The sequence below is a fragment of the Primulina eburnea genome, chromosome 3 (assembly GCF_022965805.1).
Source record: "Primulina eburnea isolate SZY01 chromosome 3, ASM2296580v1, whole genome shotgun sequence".
Lineage (NCBI taxonomy): Eukaryota > Viridiplantae > Streptophyta > Magnoliopsida > Lamiales > Gesneriaceae > Primulina > Primulina eburnea.
In genome coordinates, this window is record NC_133103.1 from 10631291 (window position 1) to 10654670 (window position 23380).

General features: G+C 33.8%; 3 protein-coding genes across 4 annotated transcripts; 2 read left to right on the top strand and 1 right to left on the bottom strand.

Annotated features, from left to right (window-relative positions):
* The first annotated feature begins 3722 nt into the window (after positions 1-3722).
* On the top strand, positions 3723-7244 carry LOC140828219 (protein DETOXIFICATION 53-like). The gene is made up of 2 exons (XM_073191204.1): positions 3723-4329; positions 6406-7244. The coding sequence occupies exons 1-2, from the start codon at positions 3799-3801 to the stop codon at positions 7204-7206; spliced, it is 1332 nt and encodes a 443-aa protein (XP_073047305.1). The 5' UTR covers positions 3723-3798; the 3' UTR covers positions 7207-7244.
* Positions 7245-11410: 4166 nt separating this feature from the next.
* LOC140826739 (non-specific lipid-transfer protein 1-like) lies at positions 11411-11982 on the top strand. The gene is made up of 2 exons (XM_073189235.1): positions 11411-11754; positions 11973-11982. The coding sequence occupies exons 1-2, from the start codon at positions 11411-11413 to the stop codon at positions 11980-11982; spliced, it is 354 nt and encodes a 117-aa protein (XP_073045336.1).
* A 1534-nt stretch (positions 11983-13516) lies between these two features.
* Positions 13517-21016, bottom strand: LOC140826266 (B3 domain-containing transcription repressor VAL2-like). Of its 2 annotated transcripts, none has more exons than XM_073188469.1 (13): positions 20822-21016; positions 20580-20699; positions 18302-18383; positions 18125-18226; positions 17046-17617; positions 16826-16922; positions 16414-16588; positions 16131-16210; positions 15598-15975; positions 15457-15506; positions 14856-14969; positions 14677-14744; positions 13517-14342 (listed from the first exon to the last, which is right to left on the bottom strand). In XM_073188469.1, the coding sequence occupies exons 2-13, from the start codon at positions 20690-20692 to the stop codon at positions 13594-13596; spliced, it is 2580 nt and encodes an 859-aa protein (XP_073044570.1). In that variant the 5' UTR covers positions 20693-20699; positions 20822-21016; the 3' UTR covers positions 13517-13593. The 2 variants fall into 2 exon arrangements, with proteins under 2 accessions (XP_073044570.1, XP_073044569.1); XM_073188468.1 differs by having other exon boundaries at positions 15598-15993; positions 20822-21015.
* Positions 21017-23380: the final 2364 nt, after the last annotated feature.

Consider the following 23380-nt stretch of genomic DNA (forward strand, 5'->3'; position numbering starts at 1 on the left):
GAGCACGACCCACTCTTCTACTTCTATTTTTTTTTTTAACGCAGTCTTCCATTTTTTTTTAAAAAAAAAATTATTTTTTAAAAAGAAAAAAAATTAGAAGTAAAAGAGTGGCCCACTCTTCCTTTAATAAAAAAATTTATAAGTAAAAGAGTGGCCCACTCTTATTTTTTTAACGAGCTAATTAATGATGTTATCTAACTAACCTATTCAACTCCCTTTTCTCGATTTAAAAAAATCAAAATCCCTTTTATTTAATTAAATTTTAAATGGATCGTATATTTTTTATTGACCCGGCACACGGCAGAGTAGCGGTAAAAAAAGCGGTGTTTTCTGGTAGGATGGAATGCCTACGCGATGGTTTTATGGTTTGGATCGATAAACCCTAATCGCAATGGGCCGGGTCTAAGGTCCGGAAAATCAATGTGCCCAAATTACAAGGAGGATCCGGTCCACTAACAGAATAGAACATATAATTTATTTATTACTTCCAAAAGTATAAATCGTGGGATCGCGAGGGATATCCAGTAGTATAAATTTAAACTACGAAAGGATGTGTTTGGGCTTTTTGATTAATCAGAGTGGATTTTTAATGATATATGATACCCATAAGAGCCCGGGTCATATATTAAATAGATATCTCAAATCAATGTCAATTTGCAAGATGAATTCACCTGCCCGGGACCGGAAGTCAGGGCTCTCTTATAAGACGGTGTCGCACTCGAGTGCAAACGAAAACGGTTTTTAAAAACCGTTGCCGTAGAATTTTTTTAAAATTATTTGTAGTATTATAATACACTACAACAGTTTTTCGTAGAACGTGTACGACAACGGTTTCATGAACCGTTGTCTATTAGCGTGTATTTTTGGACAATAGACAACGGTTTTTAAAAACCGTTGTCTATTAGCTTGTTTTTTTGGGCAACGACAACGGTTTTTAAAACCCGTTGTCTATTAGCGGTTTTTTTTCGAGCTACGACAACGGTTTTTAAAAACCGTCGTCGATTAGCGTGTCCTTTTTGGCCTACGACAACGGTTTTTAAAAACTGTTGTCTATTAGCTTGTTTTTTTGTTGGTCTACGACAACGGTTTTAAAAATCGACTACGAAAGATGCGATTAAATAAGGATTTATGAATTGTTTTCCCGACGAATATATAGCAAATTATCAGCAGCAAGGTGGAAATTCTTTTTAATTTATATATATATATATATATATATATATATATATATATATATATGTATATATATATACGGTTAAATAAGGATTTATGAATTGTTTTCCTAACGAATATATAGCAAATTATTAAGCAGAAAGGTGGAAATTCTTTTTAATATATATATATATATATATATATATATATATATATATATATATATATATATATATATGGATTTACTTTTTTCCATGTATATACCAGATTGGCGTGCGTGTACATACATAATATAATATATAAAGGTTGTGGTGTTTGGTTTTTTCCTTTTGACGTACTTGGAATTAAATAATAGCGGGGATAAATCATCTCGCCAAATTCGAGAATTGGTGGATCTTCGTCTCTTTGTCTTCCCTCAATATAACTATAAATATTAATTATTATTTAGAAAAACATAATTATATATATACTAACATAATATAAGCAATGGTGACAATTTCCAATAAAGTAATTGCCCACGACTTTCAATTCTCCATTCTCCTTGTTTTACTTCACACGCACATATATACTACATACATATTCTCTTGCAACGTATTGACTTTTCTTGCACTGACTAAATTTTTTGCATGCATGCAAGAATTCGTTTTATAATTAATTCGTTTTATAATTAATAATTATGGAAATTTTTAAATTATTATTATAAACGGGAAATTAATTAAAAATATAGATACCTAGCTAATTAATTATAGTGTTAATATTTTCCAGGCAAATTAGCAGTAGCCAAATTAATCTTGCAAGGATCCATAAGAAGTCTTAATTCAATAAGTGAGCGCAGCATACATATTCTTTTAGATATATAAATAAATTATAATTAGTGCTGGTCCCGAAAAAAGAAAGAGGTAGAGCTAGGACCCTGCTATGTTATATAATCAAGATTAATATTTACACAGAAAACTCAATTTCCTTTTTTTTTTCAGTTTCTTTGAGGTGTTAGAGAGGGCATTAATTTATATATATTTTTTGTTTCATGATTAACATGCCCTGATTACTAGTAAGTAATATATATATATGTTCCACTTGCCATTCATAAATTTCTTTAATTAGCATGATTTATTCGTCATTGTGCATGTAGGCTAGCTACTAATCAAGAAGACAAACGAGGTTGTAAGTAGTTAAAACCAGAAACAAATACTGATCTACATTATTCTATCAGACAGGTGAATTAATATATTCCATATATACCGACAAGGGAAAACTGTGTTTGCAAGAAGAAAAACTACTTTTTCATTATGTGATTAGAGAAAAAAAAAAGAAGAAAAATAAATTAAACCTGCCAATGGGTTAAAATCCTTCGCCTATATATACGCATATATCACTTATACTCTGTGATGCCATGGCTGAGAAAATAGGACGACTGAGAAGCAGACATGACTGGATTTGCAGACATTAAGGTTGGCCACATTATTTATTTATTTGATTTGTACGTATAACTGATTAAAATATTTACCATTTGCATGTAGTTTAATCAAATCAACAAGTACAAGCGTTTTAATAAATAGTAGTATATATTCAGAAGTTTGTATTGTACTTCAATTTCACGTTTAATTTGTTGATCTGTGTATACAATGAGACAGCTAGCTAGGTAGCTAGACAGCCATGTGCAAAATGAATGAATCTTCAGAAATCCAACTCCATGATCTTGGTAGTGCTCCTGATGAAACGAGAAATAAAGCGAGAGACAACGAACAAACTAATCATCATTTTTTCAGACAATTGCACTGGAATGAGGTATGTTATATGCACATCATTCTTTTGCTTTTTTCGTTTTCCATCACCAAGAACATATATATAAAGATACGTATGAGTACGTAGTACCGATTGGTTTCTGTCAAAATTTCTGCTCCGTTCATCATATGTAAGCTAGCGACTGCCGATAATCTATCCGAAATAAAAATATATTTCATTTTCAAATGCATAATGATGAATATTTGATATACACAAATTAACTGATCAATTAGTGGGAAGTGGCTTCTGGAAGAGACCAATACCTGGTTTTGCATTTTATGGCATTGTTTTTTGACTTTTTGTGGTTAACATCGATCAGATCCTGATTTTGATGGTTCGGCGGTGCCGAAATACTCCATCTCCAAAAAAAGTAGATGGCGACATTTATATTAAAGTCTCTTTCAAGCACGCTTATGTGACATGCATAAGCTTTAATTTAACTTGTAAATTTCTTTTAGTTTTCAATTCATGCATCACATAAATTAACTTAGTGATCCACACGAGCACCATATTCTTCATTAAGAATTAATGTATTTTGATGTATTAATTCTCCTTACCCTCTCTCTCTCTCTCTCTCTCTCTCTCTCTCTCTCTCTCTCTCTCTCTCTCTCTCTTTTCTTGCATCGACATGTTTATTGTAAAATATTTAAGCCGTATCATCTAGATAAAAAAATCAAGACAATAACATGATTTATAATTAAGTCGAAGATGTAGATGGGGAAAACATTTATATGAAAATGGATCCACATGAAATGGGCCGCTGGCTTCAATTAATTGCCTTACTTGGCTTTGTTTGCAAATGCGCAGGTAGTAGAAGAGCTCATAACGCTGGGGAAGATAGCTTGTCCAGTGGCGCTAACAACTATGCTCTACTTCTCCAAAACCATAATCTCCATGGTTTTCTTGGGCCACATGGACAAGCAAGAACTAGCAGGTGGCTCGTTAGCCCTCGGCTTCGCCAATGTAACCGGTTTTTCAGTCCTCAAAGGCCTCTGCTCTGGCATGGACCCCATCTGCTGCCAAGCCTTCGGTGCCAGGCGTTGGCCAATTCTTAGCCAAACATACATCAAAACTGTACTGCTCCTCCTCCTTGCCACCATCCCTATGGCTGTGCTATGGCTAAACGTCGAACCCGTATTCCAGAGCCTTGGCCAAGATCGTGTCATCGGCAAAATCGCCAAAACTTTCCTCCTTTTCTCTTTCCCCGAACTGTTAAGTCACGCTAATCTAAATCCTCTTCGCACATTTTTAAGAACTCAGGGGTTAAACACACCAAACACCATCATTGCCACATGCGTCTCCATCCTTCATTTGCCCATAACATATTTTCTAGTCACCTATTTGAATTTGAGAGTTAAGGGTATCGCATTAGCCTCGGTTGTATACTCAGTGAACATGAGGGTCAATAAAAAATACACGATCCATTTAAAATTTAATTAAATAAAAGGGATTTTGACTTTTTTAAATCGAGAGAAGGGAGTTGAATATGTTAGTTAGATAAGATCATTAATTAGCTCGTTTAAAAAAATGAAGAGTGGGCCACTCTTCTACTTCTAATTTTTTTATTATTTTTTAAAAATAAATTTATTAAAAAAACAATAAAAAAATGGAAGAGTGGGTCGCGAAGAGCACGACGCACTCTTCTACTTTTATTTTTTAAAAATAAATTTTTTTAAAAAGAAATAAAAAAATGAAGAGTACTTCTAATTTTTTTATTTTTTAAAATAATTTTTTTAAATAAAAAAAGAAGAGTGCTCGACCCTCTCTTTTAATTTTTTTTTATTTTTTTATGTTTTTTAAATAAAAAAATAAAAATAATTGGTTGAGTGATAATGTTAAATGTTTGGTTTAGAGTTTTGTTTAGGGTTTAGGGTTTGGGTCGAGTTTGGGTCGAGATGGGTTGAGTGGGTAGAAATTTTTGATATTTTTTGAGTTTTCATCATTTTATAATATATAATTCACTTTATATATGATTAGAATGTAAATATATATAAAAAATTTATTTGTGTAAACATTAGTTATATGTTAATTTAAGTATGTTAGTTAAAAAATTATAACAAGTAGAAGAATGTATCTCTTATTCTAACAATGTGGGTTGAATTTATACTCACTAAAAATCTTAACAAATTTTATAATTCCACTAAAATTCATAATAAATTTTATAATAATAGAACTAAAAAAATTCATTACATATTCACTTTAATAAATGTATATCGAAGCATATGAAATTAATGTTTATTGTATATAAACATTAACAAATTTTATAATTCTACTAAAATTCTTAACAAATTTTATAATAATAGAACTAAAAAAATTCATAACAAATTTCATTACATATTCACTTAATGAATGTATATCAAAGCATATGAAATTAAAGTTTATTGTATGTAAACATTAACAAATTTTATAATTATACTAAAAATTTTAACAAATTTTATAATAATACGATTCTCGATCCATATGGTACAATATATATATATATATATATATATATATATATATATATATATATATATATATATATATATATATATATATATATATATATATATATATATACCCATCTCGACCCCACGCGACCCACCAAAATTGGGTCGCGTGGGTCGAGTATAATCTCGACCCAAATATTCTATCTCATTTAAAAATGATACAATCTCTTACAGATTCTAAAAAATTAACTTTTTTTATGGGAACGTATCTTGATCCTAAAGTTAACTTACATTCAAAAAATTGATTCCTTCCAAATTTAACGAGACCCGTAGATCGTGAAATCTTCCCGTCACGACCCTAGGGTCGTGAAGCCCACAACCCCGGGTCTTGTGCTTCACGACCCAACACTTTGTTGGGTCGTGAAGCACTTGTGATTCACTGTGAAGCATGCAAAGTGTTGGGTCGTGAAGCACTTGAAGCACAAGTGCTTCAGGACTCATGGGTCGTGAAGACTTGTGCTTCACGACCCAGGAGCACAAGTGCTTCACGACCCATGAGTCGTGAAGACTTGTGCTTCGCGACCCAGGGTCATGAAGTCGTGGATCGTGATATAACTTTTGGTTTCACGACTCTGAGTGAATTTTTTCATCTCTGATCATGAACACTGACGAGATCCAATAAATTTTATATCTCAAAATAATTTTTTTTTTCAATATATGGTTTTTTCTTAGATTTGTTGTTTGTGGTTAATTGTTAGCCAAAAAAGGATGGAAGGTTGAGAAGAAAAATATTTTTTGTGAAGATAAAAAATGAAATAAAATTTAGGATTGAGTCGAGAAAGATAGAAAAATTGAATCGAGTAAGTTTTTTTATTTAATTAAATTATAAATTTTATTATATATAAAATTAAAATACACTAATGAAAAAATTAGTTTTAAAACCAATTTTAAACAAAAGATAAAAAAGTAAATTACCTCCACACCCTTTTTCTTAATAAACTCTTCCGTGCCTCCCTTTTTCCTCATTTTCCCGTGAACGAACATGAACATTGGCTTACTAGTATACCTGGTATTCTCTAAAGTGGCGATAAAACCATGGAGAGACGCAACATTTGGCTCGATCTTCCACAACTGGGGACCGTTACTGCGCCTGGCTTTACCGAGCGTGTGTCAAGTATGTCTGGAATGGTGGTGGTATGAAATAATCCTCTTTCTCAGCGGCTTGCTCACGAACCCGGAATCGGCAGTGGCTGCTATGGGAATCTTAATCCAAACCACAGGCATAGTTTACGTTTTCCCCTTCTCCCTCAGCCTGAGCATATCACAGCGCGTAGGCCAGGAGCTGGGAGCCGCCCAGCCAGCTCGTGCCCAGATAGCATCCATGGTTGGAATCTCGGTGGGTCTGGCCTATGGACTCTTGGCATTCGGGCTGAGTTGGGCGCTGAGGTCATTATGGGGAAAGCTATACACCAGAGAGCCGCAGGTTTTGGCTTTAATTTCGTCCGTCCTTCCTATCCTGGGGCTGGCGGAAATAGGAAATGCTTCTCAGACGGCAGCTTGTGGAACATGGACGGGTTCGGCCCGACCGAAACTTGGCGTGCGGATAAACATAGCGTCGTTTTACCTGGTGGGGTTGCCATGTTCGGCCATATTTGCATTCAAACTGAAGATAGGGTTTGCAGGGCTTTGGCTGGGGCTAGTGGCAGCTCAAGCTACATGTATATTGATGATGCTTTATAGTTTAGCTAAAACGGATTGGAAGCACGAAGCAAAGAGGGCGGAGGAACTGACAAGTTCAGTCGTCGATAAGGAGGAATCCGCCGGGACGAACCTGGTTCCGTAGCTAGGATTATTAATTAATTAATTTGTTCTTCTCTTTACTAGGAAATTAATATGGAGTGTAAATGATTTTTGGTCAACGAAATTGAATTTGATGCATCCTTCTTTCCAAAAAAAAATAAAACCATGAAAAAATGGATAAATATACTAACGTTTTGGCTTCTGAAATTCGCACGACCAAACACACATGGTTATTTTTAATTTTTTATTTATATATTAGTATTTTATATGTATACATGCTAACTTACAGGTTTTATAATTTTAATTTTATGTATACAACCATTTTCAGATTTCGATTGTTTTGGAGTATTCAGAATATTACTCGCACATATTGGTGCTTGGAATGAAATATGGATAATTTCATTTTTCAAATCCATATATCTTTGCGATTTAAATTTCTGGCAAAAATTTGTGTAAGACGGTCTCACGGGTCATATTTTGTGAGATAGATCTCTTATTTGAGTCATCCATGAAAAAATATTATTTTTTATGCTATGAATATTACTTTTTATTGTGAATATCGATAGGGTTGACCCGTCTCACCAATAAAAATTCGTGAGATCGTTTCACAAAATAAATACTCTAACTTTTTTATATTGTTAGATTTTTTGAAAATAAATTAAACGTAAAAGAAATCTAACTAGCAAGGAACAAAATTTGAATGTAAGATATAATCTCCTAAACTAGTAAACACACTAAAAATAAAAGAAAAGAAAACAAAAATTACACGAAAATTGAAGAATGAATATGTATTTACAAACCAAAAGAAATTCACAAAACAAAACAAAACAAAAAATACATTAAAAGTTGCTTGAAAAAGGACTGAAAACGATGAAAATATTTGAAAGATAAAATTTATAAATTGTAGAGTTGTTGATAAGTTGTTCTTCTATGCCAGTTCTCTTCTTGTTTTTTTTTTTGGATGCTTCGATGTTTTTTCCACTTCTAAGCAACTCGCAACTATCATTACTTAAACGTCGTCTGTCGGCCGCATGATTCAAATTATATATCTTGTTAAATTCTCGTTTTATCCTCACTTCTTAAATCACACTTTATCACTTTGTTTTTTAATCAAATTTAAAATACAGTTTTGTTCTATCTTTTTATTATGATATAAAAACAAAAATGTTATTATTTTATTGATTAAATTATTAACTATATTTTTTAATAGATATTTTATTTACAAACATTAAAATAATATGAAATAATTTTTTCTCTATATATAAATTTAAAATAGATTTATTTTTTAAATATTAAAATTATAAAACTATTTTCATATATATAATTATGTATAAATATATAAACTAATTACATTAACTCGTTATATTATATCGTTTTCGATAATGTTTACAATAAAATAATCTTATAATACAAAACACATTAACGTTTTTAAGTTATTTAAAATAAATTCGCATTCAAACATTTTAACCACTTATTTTACAATAAGACCTCACAACTTAAAGCTTATAAAACTTATGCCAAACACACTTTAGATCTAGAGAAAATAAATTTTTTGTTTGGCTGGGAAATAATTTATTACAACTGAGTATAGAACTTGAGACCTTGTCTCAAACATAGATTTTGTACTAGATGAGCATAAACATCGGCATAAATAATATTTTTGGTTCATTAACTTGTTCCATCCTAGATTTTCATCCACTGAGTATTCATAGTTTATTGTTGGGTTATTAACTTTGATTTTTCTTATTTTAATCTCATTTTGTCGGAATGTTGACTTAAGTGTCATATTTGCAATCAAATTAACATCATTTTCACGTAGGATAAATAAAAAAAATTGAAAAAAAAAAATAACGGACTAAAACTAAAATTAGACTTTTCAATTATTCAAAATCGTAAATATACAAGACCAAAACTGTAATTTTTTTCTTTTTAACAAACATAATAATTTTCTTATATATCAAAAAGAGAAATTTAAAGCATTGTGTGTTTGGTTGGAGAAACCAACCAACTAAAAGTACTTTTTAAGTGCTTTTTTTAATAAGTATAGTATTTGGTAACAATTTTTTTTTTTAACAACACTTATTTAAGTTTTTTTTAAAGCAGAAATGTTTTATTTTTTGACTTCTGCTTCTATTCTGTTAAAAATAAAAGCAATATAACTTTTTAGTATTTATCAAAACGTAAAAAAAAAAGCACTTTTAAAAATGGGGCTTGTTTACTTTTTTTTTTTTAAAAAAAAGTTACAACTATCGTATCCAAAAACTCGTACTATTTCAAATTTGAAATAACTGACAATATAATTTTCTTTAATTGGGCCCAGTAAATGACAGAAGCTGGAATTTAATTCTAGTTCAACAATGTTGGCCTGATACAAAAGCCCAAATTTATTTATTTATTAAGAAGGAAAGGAAAATCAAAATCATCAGTTCATACATATTTTATGTGACGGCCCGAGATTTCTCGACCCAACGAATTACTTCGGCCCAAGCCCATATCAAATTATACTAATTCAAAACGCAACCTTGAGAATTTAAAAGACCCGACCTAACGAAAACTTTGTAATACTGCATTAATTAAATGCAAAATTAACTATTAAATAAGCATTTATGGGTTAATAAATAAGTTTTAAATAACTGTTTGATAATAACGTACGGACAATAGTTTTTAATAAGTTCAGCAAAGAGTAGTTGAGCGATCAATCCTCGTCTTGTCTAAATGATCAATTTATATGATTTGCGACGAAGGAAACCAAAATCAAACAATTATATTGTTAAAAAAAATTATACTAAAGATGATGTCTTAAAATTCAAATTATCTTTAGAAACAAAAAATTGCTAAAAGACAAAAACTTGTGTAAGACGGTCTCACGTGTCGCATTTTGTGATTGAGATATATATCTTATTTGGGTCATCCATGAAAAAATATTATTTTTTATGCTAAGAGTATTACTTTTTATTGTGAATATCGGCATGGTTGACCCGTAGATAAAAATTCATGAGACCGTCTCATAAGAGTTGTTAAAAATAATAATTCGAGCTCCCTATAAGAAATTAAACTAGCTAACTATAGGCTACTCATGATTTTTTGAAATTTGAGAAATGATTCAATTTTTCTGGAATGGGGTGGGTGGAATCCATCAATTCTCCACTTATGTGAATTGTAGTTAATTAAACACAAATAATTAGGCAGCTTAGTGGTTATTTTTATCAATTAATAAGTGTACAACTGAGTGCATTAATTATCAATTAAAATTATTATTGCACTTTCAAAAGTTAGAGTGAGTAATTGGGAGGTTACCAAATATTTCATTCTGAATTGACAATAATCACTTGACCAGAATATCAATTGAAAATCGACATAATATTTGGGTTCTTTCTCTTTATTCGAACTTTGGTTATATTGTCTTGTCACGAGGTTATAGTGATAAAATTTGAGTTGAAGGGGCGAGAAAAAATTTTCTATAATTATAAAAAAGCACAAAAATTTCTATGAGTTTGTTTCACGAGAGTCCATTTTATTAGACAAATATTTAACTTCATCCGATTTCTGAAAAAATAGAGATAAGAGATTTAACATTTATTGATTTAGATTTTATATTGTCTTTTTATTATTTTATTCGATCTAGAATATTTTTATATATCATTAAATAATTTATTTTTTTTATGACAAGCATGTCATTATATGCCCATCAAAAAGTTAACAATGTTGCTTTTTCTCGTGACACATCAACAAGTAAAACCTAAGTTAATACATCAAATCAAACTTTGAAAATTTAAGAAACTAAGTCCGTAAATAGGAAAATTTAATGAACGGAACAACTACGACTATGATAATAATAACAACAACAACTGCATAAATATTGACGAAGAAAGGGAGCGACACGGTTTAGCAGATGGAAGCTCAGACAAATAGACGGATGATGCACATGGGGCATAGTCAAAGGGCAGCAAGAAAGTGTTGCCATATATTAATAGTTACTACATCCATGCAGGCATGATTAAATGACTTCTCACCAAATTCTTGTACCCTTTTCTTTTTTTATGTTAAAGAAATATAATCCGTTCACAAATCACTGATCTTAGTATTATGATTGTCAGCATTAAATCCACTCCAACTACCAACTAATTAGTTAATAATCACCGCTTATTAGTAACCTTTTCAGCTATAAAAGCAGCATTCCATGGCAAGCTAAATTATTAAACTACGCTTCTAGCTATCAATATCATAACACGTACATTATTATTTCAATGGCAGGGTTTACTAAGGCAGTGTGCATGCTAGTCTTGGCCACCGTAATGCTGGTGGCAGTGGCTCCCCGTGGAGAGGCGGCGATAGGATGTGGCACAGTTGTTTCGGACCTGACTCCATGCCTCCCTTATGTAACCAACCAAGGACCTCTAGGGGGCTGCTGCGGCGGGATTAAAGCCCTCTACAGAGCCGCCGGGACCACACCGGATCGCCAAAGCGTGTGCGGCTGCCTCAAATCCCTAGCAGGGTCCTACTCTATCAACCTCGACAAGGCCGCCGGGCTCCCTGGACTTTGTGGAGTCAACGTTCCATACAAGATCAGCCCTTCCACTGATTGCTCCAAGTCTGTATTACCACCACACATCGATCTTTTACTAAACTAAAAATTACTTGTTTATATATATACACACAGACACACACACACACACACATTACTTTTGGTCCCAAAATCAAGCATAAATCGGGTCGGACTCATAATACCTATTTTGCTTTTGTTCTTGATGTCTACACATAACTGAATATTAAGGTAGTTAATTACTTGCTTTATGTTTGTGTTTGCAGAGTGCGTTGAAGTTGACCCGAAGGTTTGCGATTTCTGTGGCAAGCAAATGCACGGTCCTATATATATAATATTTATGTTTTAACTTTAAATAATAAACAAAAGAGTGATCTTTATTCAAATTATCTTGCTGGCCGTGGCCCCTGCTTTAAACCAAGTCAGTGAAATCAATGGATGTTGATCTCTTCTATCTTTCAATATTATCAGTTATTTTTTTTATATATGTATTTGATCTAAGTTCTAAATCCAAATATATAACGTTGGTTGGTAAGAAATGTTGACTAGCAAGGATTCAGACGATATGAACAAGTTGATCAAACTTAATCCTAGGTATATTTAGTTCGAATTAACCAATTTGATCGACATTAGACAAGGTAGCTAATTATCTACACGGACCTTCAAATTTGAGATAAATTAACATTATAGCCTCTTGGACCATGGGAAAATCTGTTATCATAAGGAAACTTTTTGAATAATAAAGGTAAAACGTACATAGAAAAACATGAAAAAAATTAAAAGGTTATAAATCCGAAAGAGTATCTAGAAAATCCTCAAATAGTCCACAAGAAATTTTATAAATGCCGATATATGTATATACATAATAAGTCAACATTATTTAATTGCCTCAAGATAGCAAGAACACTGTCACTACTTTTGGTGGTCGCTCAAGTGAACGGTGTTCAATCATTTCCGAAATGAATAAATAAAATTCGCAGTATTCATTTAGAATTTCAAAAAATTTCTAACATAAAAATTTTAGATATTGTGATACACACATTCTGTAAGGAAATAAATCACATGCATGTAGGTTTTTGCAGTGGGATGTGAACTGCATGCGTCACCCCCCATTGAGATCTAGAAATTTTGTGGGACATTAATTCCAATGTATTCCAGGAATTTTGAACTAATTCTGGATTATTTTGGATGTATGTTTCATTTTTATGAATTTTTTAAATTTCTAAACGTGGAAACCGGATAATTTTTTTCAAATGATTTTAGAATGATCAAATAATGCATATTTCTTAAGAAAAAATATATAATAATGATGCAATAATGTTAAAAGAACTAGCTTTGCTTGTTGAGCACTGGTATGATCGATTCATTAAGGAATTCCAATGGAGGGAAAAGCATGAATAAATCATCTCCTTCTAACTAGGATGGCATAAACCTCTCCCGCATGAACTAAAAATTTCTCCTACTTAGGAAAAACTAAGACACCATGACCTACTACTAATGTACAAGACGTATGTGGACTGGAGCATCCACTTGCATTCCTTAGTATACACTCGAAAATTTCTTTCTCACGCTCCACTTTTACTAATTACTAGCGTATGTCAAATAATTTGTGCGAAAATCTAGAGTTTATATTAAAATTTTAAAAAAAAATTACAATAATTTTTTATATTATTGGTGATATGATCATTTTAAAAATATAGATAAAAATTATATAAAAAAAATTATTGAGATAGGGTAGTTATAAATAAATTACAAATTTACTAAAATAGGTGTAATACGCCTTTTGGACACGATACTTGACAAAAAAATGTACGCCAAGAGAATATTTTACGTGGAACCATACCATTTACACACCATGAAGATGCTGGAAAATGACTAAAACTTGAATCAAAGCAAGGGAATATCCGGATTAGTTGCTTTCTCTTCATTCAATGTCCTACCTTCCTCGTGCCCTGGAAGAGTAGTGGAAAGACCATGGTCTTCCTGTGCGGTCTCCCCAGGTGAAATTGCTTGTTGCTCTGAGTTCACTAACCTGGCAAGACCATTCTGTCTCAGGTATGTGTCCAAAGGCAAGCTTGCTTCGTGAAGCAAACGTATCATGCTGGTGCGGGATGGTGCTGCTGCATGTTCTTTGCCTGGACAACAATTCAAGTCCAATCCTCCTCCATTCAGAACTTCTGCATATTCTTGAGATTGACCATCGCTCTGGCAACTGAAAAGTGGTTCACTTTTTGATCTTCCATTATCAAGTTGAGATATCACCTGACTAGGGATGCTATCAACCTCTACTTCGTCCTTATCAGCAGATGCAAATTGATTCCTCTGAGCAATTTCTGCTTCACGCTCTGACTGGCGTTTTTTCTTGCGCATCATCAAGGTCTTGAAGCGTCGTTTGACTGTCAAGCAGACATTGCAAACGCATGTGGGCTTGTGTTTCCCTTTCCCGCTAGGAGGTTGTATGCACACAATGCAGGAGCACCCTGGACGATGCCTAGGATGTTTTGTGGTAATTGCTGCAACATAAGTTGGCTCGCTATCACCATCAACACCTGAAGCATTAGCAAGAGCTCCCAGGTCCTCAGATGCATCTGCCTGCGGTGATTTCAGGCTTGCTGCAAGTCTTTGTTTCTTGAACTCTACATGACAATAAATTTTCAGTTTGTAAGAATTTCTTTTAGTAAACAAAGTAAAATTAACAATATGCCTCGCACAGTTTTCTAGCAGCACTTAAATACAAGTATGTGTACATGCCCACAACAAGCAACTTCAGTGATAGGCCAAAAGGCCAGAGAAACAAAAAGAGTGTTGTGCATTAACACATGTATCAATTAGATCAGTACTTGTGAACATTCCAAAAACCATCACCCGTCCCTCCTTTCTTTTAAAATTTTCTTGGGCCAAAACAGGAAAGATAATATAGCATCTCAAAAGCAGCCTGTTCGTTTAAGATCGTGGACATAAATACAATACCCTTGTTCATTCTGAGAAGACTTTCAAGTTCCCTGCAGCCTAATTCATCTGGTGCAGCACATGAGCATCTGACCCAAAAAAAGGAAGTATTCCCATCATAAAAATTTCTGATTATCGCAATCAGAAAAATTAAAGCCTTCCTAATTTCTGTTAAATAAAGATCAAAAAACCCCACCAACCTGGTCTGATCTTGTACATTGTCCGGACATGTCCATTTGGAAGAGAGGAGGAAATCAACAGGCAGTTTTCTCCATTTAAAGCAGCTATCACACTGAGCCCACTGCTCGTGCTCCCTGGATAGATCATTCAAACCTTTAGATCCACAGAAAAACCGAGTGCAATTTCAAATATCAAAAACTGTAAAACCACACCTGCAGCAGTAGTTCAGACTTCAGCATGCTCAACTACAATATTGCTAATTCAATATATGTTGGTTGTTACGCACTTACGGGGGCTCCAAAGACCAGAAGCCTTCAGTCCAACAAATAATACCTCATTCAACTTTTTGTTCGTAACAAATTTCATGAGCAAATTACTCTTGATAGTTTTTGTTCGATGAACCGAACTATGTCAAGTAGTTATTACAACACCTTCATCCTTATATTGCTATTATTAATCTACGATTTATTGGGATCTGACTTATTCAATCAAACTCTTGGAGTTAATGAAACAAGGTCGTACCATGTCTGCCAAAAAAGGATAAAAAAAAAAAAGAAAGAAAGAAAAAAGAAGAAAAAAACACGATCACGCACACATGCAAAGATATCGAAAACATCTTACCCAGATACACGAACAATGAAAATACTCCTCTTCCCAAAAACCGGTGGTTCCTGATAGTGGCATCAATATAATCAAACCTGAGATTCTCAACCATGAGGACTTAATAACTTGAAATTTGGAAGGTGTAAAGAATATTCTTACTTCAAATTCTTCAAATTCATGGTCCTCAACCGTGATCGTGCTAGGTGTCACGCTAGGTGGTGGACATAGCATATCCTGTACCTCTTCCCATGATAATTTTAACTCCATAGCATCATGGCCATCAATTAGCAGCCTCTTACTCTTCAATCCAATATTTCTGTTTCTTTTGCGCTCAGGAAACAGCTGTGTCTGGGGCAACAGATTATCTCCCAACATGGATTCATTATTCTCAGTATTGTAGGCATGCATTGACAACATAGCCACTGAAGAGTTCTTGATTCCTTTCAACGGACAAAGAAGGCCAGAATAGCCACTCATTAGGTTTGGATTTTCAGCTGCAGTTAAAGGAGGATCACTTTGAAAAGGACCCCTATTCATCTGAGATATATATGAATCCTGCCAGGTTAAGTTCACATATTTCAAAATATCAATTCCATGACATTCACCATCTACCAAATAAAATTAAAAGATAGAACTTTTGAGATTTTATTTTTAGCATTCCCGAAGATAAAGAAATATAGATAGCTAGCTACCTGCTGTGCAAGAATATTGTTTGATGCTTTACGGAACCCCATCAAAAGTTTTCCTTCTGGTTCGATCCGACTGAAAGTTACTGACAAGATATACCATAACAAGATGAGAAACTGTAGAAGTAATTTTTCATTGTGATCATAATTAACGAGATAAATTAGATGTATTCACAAATTTCAGGACTGCAACATTGATCTCAACAAAATAAATCTATAATGGCACGTTCAACGATAAGATACATAACTTACATGTGTTTCAAAAGGAATTTTATATTTTTAAAAATACCTGTATCTCCTGCTTGTAATTGCATTGACTGGATGCAAGGAGTCACACCCTCTAAAACATACATTCTGCTATTATTATTTGGCCAAAACCGGAATTGGAATACCCATTCATTGCCCTTCACATCCTGGATTCTCAGAGGAAGCCCCTCTGGTTGAGATATTAGTGGAAAATATGCCTGAACAAAACATGAAACTTAGTTGGTAACAGATAAAATAATAAAATATAAATATCCAAATACAACGATTCTTTGATCTCTCTTTTTTGTTTTCTCAATTTTTCTTTTTCCATTTTCCTTTTTCCTTTGTGGGGTTCTGAGATGATAAATATATAATCATATTCATAAATGAATTAACTCTGATCATGGCCCTTTAACATAGTAATGTAACATTCAAACATTAAGTAACCAACTTACTTCAGCACAGGCTTTAGGAAGAACCAAACGGCCAATTCTACCAGCATCACTGGCACTTAAAACCTTTTCAAATAATGGAACAACAGTAGAATTTGAGCTTGAAAACGTGTAAAAAATTAAGGAAACGGACAGCTTAAGAAGATGTATGTTGTTTGATTAAGCTTAATATAAGTGTTTTAAAGAATCGGTATCCAGTAAAACTTTCTATCTCTAAGGATACTCTCCAGATATTTGCTGCAGCTCCAGATCTGTTATTCGAGGCCAGTAACGAGGAAGCAATTGATTTTTAACTCGCCCTTCCACCGGTGGTCTTGCCACACGTAATTGTGAAATACTACCGGAGCTTTTTTCTATTCCTGCTGCAAAAACGGAAGTTGGGAGGCTGGGTGAGAGATGGAAAGGCTTAGACACCTGCTTCAAAGGAGTATTCGAGGTACAGAACTCCCTTTCTTCAGCAATCAACCGAGGTAATGGATTTGAGTTCGATGAAGCAGACAAGCCAATACTCAAGTTTGTTTGAATCATACATTCTTGAAATGCTTCAAAATCTTTTGGCAGGTCAGCAGATGATATATTAAAACTTGATAATGTTTCATGCCCTATTTCTCCACGACGAGGAAAATATTCTTCCGGTTTCATAGCAGTTGTATCAACATTTTGGGATGGGGTCAAGTGCTCTAAGCAGAAGTTTTTATCATCATCACCAGAATGTTTAGATGGTATCTTGTCCATGCATTGATTAATACCAGCAGTGGAAAGGGCACATACTTCAGTTTTTTCTTGACATGGTGTCTGCATAAAGGTTTGGAAGAATCAGAGATTACACAGATCTCTATATAAGGAACTAAAAAGCTTCAGAAAGTTAAGCATTTGAAGTTTTGTCATTGTTTGATACCTCATAATACAAACTAACCAAATACTTGACTTTGTAAAATGATAACCCATATTATGTTATCCTAAAAAACTACAGAAGTATGGGATTTACGAATATTTTTATTTCTTATGATATTTAAAAAGACCAACCATAATAAAAAATTTAAAGAAAATATACCAAAGAGATAAAAAAAATGACTCAATATCAAGGACCTCCAGGCTGCTTAATATTCCGCCTATTGTAGAGAATATGGTTTTAGTTTAAGATTTTATTTTGAGAAAAAAAAATATTGCCCTCACTGAATAAACACTCCAAAAATAAATATTGAATAAACAGAGACTTGTCAGGTGCTCCAGAAAAATGTTAAAGGATAAAGCATTGAATGTACAGTGTTCACATTTTAAGCATTCAGATATTAATCTTACATACGGAAGCTTGGAACTCTTGGTGCAGCCTATACAAGTTACACCACCGGTGTCAAGTACTTCCAGCAAAGAACTAGAAGCAATGCATCCACAATGAAGACGCTGCCAACGCAAAACAGTTCACTTCTGTCAATAAAAAAATAAACAGGAGTGTCACCAAGCAATCCACCAGCTCACCTTCCCACACACACTGCACTCTCGCCAACCAGTGTCCTCTGAGTGGAACATTTCACAGAAGATTAACTGTTTATAGGCATCCCTGTGGTCAACCCATGTAGTGCATAATGAGTTTATCAAGTTTTTATAAATGTTACTGTAGAATTGAAAATGCAAATCTACCAGGTGATATTCATTTAAAATCACTTGTATTTATTCTGCAATTTTTTCCTTTCCACATAATTGTAGACAGTGGCACCATGGTTTTTGTATGATTTGTCAAACTAAACAAGATGGAAACCCATCCCGGGAGGGTCGTGTCTTGAAGTGTTTATCATCGATATTAACCGACGATCAGAATTCAGACGATGACTCAGATAAAAAATTATCGTGAGGAAAGCAGAAGTATATCAAAGGCCAAAGCTTGTATTCACTCCATAGCATCAGATGATGTTTTCAAAAGAATAATCTAAAAGAGGAATATTGTTTTGTTGCAACTTGTTTTACAACGACACATTCGTGAGAAGCTTAGTTGATTCACCATGGCTAGCCTATCATATGACGTATGATGAGTCTATATTCAAAGAGTTGGATGTAACTCGATCTTCTAAAGCCGGGATTGGAAATGGAGAAAGTATTGAGGTAAAAGGGAAAGGTGTGGTACCCATCAAGCATGATACAGGTGCAAAATTTATTTATGACCTTTAATTTGAGCCTGAAATAATCCTTAGTATTGGACAATTACTCAAGAAGGATTACTAGGTTGTTTCAAAGATAGAAGTTTGAAACGTACGATGTAGATGGAAGTAATCTTTTTTGCATTAAAATTCAGAAAAGTTTTTTTCTCTGAATTGGCAACAAAGTAACTCATGTTCATCGGCCAAATTGGAAGGTAAATCTGAGTTCTGTCACAAAAGGTTGGGTCATGTTAGTTGTGCAGAATTTATCCAACATATAAGAAATGAGTGCAATTTTTAAATGTATCAGCAGAGCAAGCAGTCCAGATTGCCATTTACAAAGGAAATACATGGAGATCAACAGAAAAATTGCAATTGGGTCATAAAGATGTTTGTGGCCAATGAAGGCACCGCACCTTTCATAATAGTAGCATGTTGTTTATTAAATCACTATAGAAAGATTCTCAATTTGGATACTAGCCTTCAACTACTGGGTACAAAAGGGGTGCAAATAACTCCAAGTGGTTTGCAACAATGAGTAAGGATATGAGTATGATTGAAAATAATTCGCATTAGGACACTATTTAATAGATTACATCATTAAAAAATATTGAAGTAAATATTGGAGTTTGCAGAAAAAATAGCAAGGAGAAGTATTTAATATTTTAATTGCATGCAACTCTATGTAGACACTAAAAAATGGCAACACACAGTGTCAGATACTCCTTGAATGTGAACACAAACGGATATAGTTTGGATTCGACTGGTGAACATTCGAAAATAAAATCAATATAAACATACGGACATTGTATCCAACACAATGGATAAACGGGTGGATACGACGGCTATTTTATAACTCCAAAGTCCATGATAGGGGTGTTTCATAGTATTTAAGGATATGCATGGTAGGGGTCTGGCCCTTTCGCAAGTGTCTAAAAATCAGATTTTTGTACATAATTAAAATTTATTGAATACACATACATGCAAACACACACATACACATATAGAGATGTATATAGTAAGTTATTAGCAAAGGCAAATCGAACTTATAACATAAGATTTGATATTATGTCTCTAATTGTATGATTAATTTTTATTATTAAACCCAAATTATTTTTTCATAATCTTGATTGTCATCTTTGTTATTTTCTAAAATTCAATCAATATTGATAATTAGTAAGCTTTGTTTTCTCTTTGAAAACTGTATTTAATGAAGATTGATGTCAGACTTTTAGTGGTTTTAATTATTATCAAAACATGGAGTGAAAATTATTCCCATCATTTGCATTTGATCTACACTTCTTTCCTTTCCAGCGCCATTCTTCATTGCTGCATCATTGCACTTGTTCTTAGCCACAAATTATGATTTGTTGAAACCAACAGATAAGCAAAAAGTTATCGGCTTATCAGTAAAGTGATCGCGATTCAGAAAATAGGAAAGATATCATTCATTTGGTTTATAAAAATAAGTTCTTGAGCAACCCAAAACATCCAAAAATTCTTTAAGTGAAATCTGCACCCAATCAATTGCTAAAAATTATGATAATGGTGGTGATATGCGTAAACTGAAAAAGAAGTTCAAATATTCATGAGAATAAAGAGAGACCGAGTTACGTTCATACCCACAATTATCACAGAGTGTTGCCAATTCACCAGATCGCAAAGACCAGCCCTTTTTCCACACCAGTGAGTTTGACGAAGCACAGGCCCCATTCATGCACACCCTATCCTCCATTTCCACACTTGAAAGAGGCGAATAAAGAATCCAAGAATGAGTACGTTGCAAAATAAGCACACAAAAAATATATAATAAACACACGTATATACCATAAATGAAAAGAAAAGAGGTGAAGGGGGAACTTACCAACTTAGAGCAGGGAAAAAGAAACCATTTTGCGCGACAAGTAGAGGAATGGGTTGAGATTTTGGACGCCGGAGAGCAGCGGCAGCGGAGACTCGTTGGGTTAAGAAAAGGTTGATGGAGCAAAAGAGAGGCTTTGTGAATTGTGGGGGATCAATTGATACACTCCGTACAGTACATAATTAAATGTCAAATCCCTTCCTCTACTAAATTCTTGATTTTACCTTCTAATGCTAATGATTTTTTTTTAGCCTAAAAAAATTATTATTAAATATAATTATTGATCAATGTGAGAGTGGAATGGTGGCGCCCACTGGCCACTACTCTTATCAACTAAGATTCCAATGATGTCCCAGAATTGTGAAGTCCTGTTAGTGTTTGGTGCACGCTCGCTTTTATGTTCGGTTTTGAAGCAATCAATCATATCATTACATTGCTTTCTTTGTTGGTTTTATATCTTAATGCAATTGATTAATTGCAGCTGACGTTCCATACGCTTCACGATGACATCATCGTTGGCTGGCAAACTTGTGGAAAGTTGGCTTAAAAGCTAAAGATTAGGAAAGGGCAACAGAATTAACAAGAATAATCCCAGCCGGCCAGCAGGCAGTAGGTTCCTGTACACTTGGTGGGCGAAGATTTCATTGCCGGCCGGCTTCCTTTTAGGCACCACCCCCTCTTTTCAATGCCGCACCATAAAATAGCAAGCATCTAAAGATCGACCTTGTCCATTCAACTCACTAATCACTATACCATAATGATTAGCACAAGGCTGGTGCGAAACAAATTATGCCTTGTCAACATCTCCGGTACCGAAGGTGAATGTCCTAGGAGAGTGTCCAATCTTGACCATCTCATTCAAAATAAGCTATGTCCAACTTCTTTCCATTGTTCAAGGATTCCACCACCAGATCATACGCACAAGGATAAACAATGTATTGGCCATTCCTCATTTCATCAAACAAATCAGACGCTTGTTTCACCAGCTCTCTCTCTTCCCGAGAACGTCTGCATACCCCCCTCAACAAGGTGTTCATCAACCTCTCATCGGTTCTAAAACCAATTTCAACCATTTCCCTATGGACCCTCCCAAAGCTGCTCTAATCTTTCACCATTTAATCAATCCATGAAACAGTGTGTGTTAGGACCAATGGAATCCGGATATCTCTACACTGGTATGATATTGTCCACTTTGGTTTTAACCCTCATGGTTTTGCTTTTGAAACCACCAAAAAGGCCTCATACCAATGGAGATATCATTCCATCTTTATTAACTCATGATCTTTCCCTAGATCTTCTAATGTGGGACTTTGGTTGCATCCCAACAATCCTCCCCTCAAACGAAGTTCCACTGTTATTCTCGTGGTCCGAGCCTCCCCTCAAGCCTTATTCGTCTTCCAATCGAGGTTACTCCACTTCACTGCGTTGGAGCGCACACCTTAGATGAATACTGGGAACATAAACCACCCCGAGGGTGTGCTATAGCTTATGTAGTCCGGCCTGCAGTTTCTCTCCTTCATTCGCTCCAACAAGACAATACCACTTAAAGGCCTTCGTTCTTTGAAGAAGCCATTCAACGGTGTTAGAAGTAACCACATTGGCGGTCAAGTCCATTTGTAGAGCTTCATCCAGCAATTCCAATGCCTCATTTGACCTGCCCACTTTACACAAACCATTCATCACTGCAGTGTAGGTGTAAATATCCAGTCTTAAAGAAGATATTTTGATGTTCGTTAGCAAGTCATAAGCTTCTTCTACTCTCCCAACATAGCACAACCGTATGTATTTGTTGTTTAATACGGCTGATAAGAAATAGATCAGTATGTAGACCTTAAATAATAAATATTTACGAAATCGGAGCTTAGTTGAACTGGTTTTACTCGAGATTCTCTAAGTAATTGAACCTCCTTTGATTTTCATCATATTATAAAAAACAGCTCTAAACTCCGAAAATTTTCTTTAATTTTTTTAATAATGAAAGCTTTCACTTGATATTCTTTAAAAAAGAAATTATATTTTTTTCATGATGTTATTATCAATTTCCAATTTGGAAAAAAAAAAATTCAAATGTGTGGACATGAAAATTAATCTTATTCAAAATAAAAAAACATGTACTAAAAACTCAAACTAACACAGGCTAATAAAAGAAGCCTTGATCCAGAGATTCTCTATACTTGATCGTCAATTAATTATCCGCAAATTCTGGCAACTCCAATTCACTCCACAACTTGAAATGACTCATGGAATTTGACCGGTTCTCCAACTCCATTTCTTCTAGGTAAAAAAATTTGAGCAAGAATTCCACGCTTGAAATCAAAAACTTTAAGCAAAATAAGAATATTTACGGGCAAGCAACCGTCCTGAAGAGTTGTTCTCATATGCTGAATTATGAGTATTGAAAATGACCAAAAAAATTAAATCTCTTTGTGGAAAATTCACATAAATTATTATCGTTTATTTAATATATGTTTGTCTTATAATTAAAAGTTTGCATTTGATAAATGTTATACTATCCGTTATTAAATTTATATAAAATTAATTAAATTAATCATTTCCCTTAAA

Bases quoted from the DNA above. Each gene is read 5' to 3' on its own strand.
- LOC140828219 (XM_073191204.1), top strand. From the start codon at position 3,799: ATGCTCTACTTCTCCAAAACCATAATCTCCATGGTTTTCTTGGGCCAC. The intron at 4,330-6,405 runs ATGAGGGTCAAT...CCGTGAACGAAC, and splicing joins CGGTTGTATACTCAGTGAAC to ATGAACATTGGCTTACTAGT.
- LOC140826739 (XM_073189235.1), top strand. From the start codon at position 11,411: ATGGCAGGGTTTACTAAGGCAGTGTGCATGCTAGTCTTGGCCACCGTA.
- LOC140826266 (XM_073188468.1), bottom strand. From the start codon at position 20,692: ATGGAGGATAGGGTGTGCATGAATGGGGCCTGTGCTTCGTCAAACTCA. The intron at 16,923-17,045 runs GTATCCTTAGAG...CACGTTTTCAAG, and splicing joins CTGCAGCAAATATCTGGAGA to CTCAAATTCTACTGTTGTTC. The intron at 14,745-14,855 runs GTTGGTGGGGTT...TTTTTGGGTCAG, and splicing joins AATGTACAAGATCAGACCAG to ATGCTCATGTGCTGCACCAG.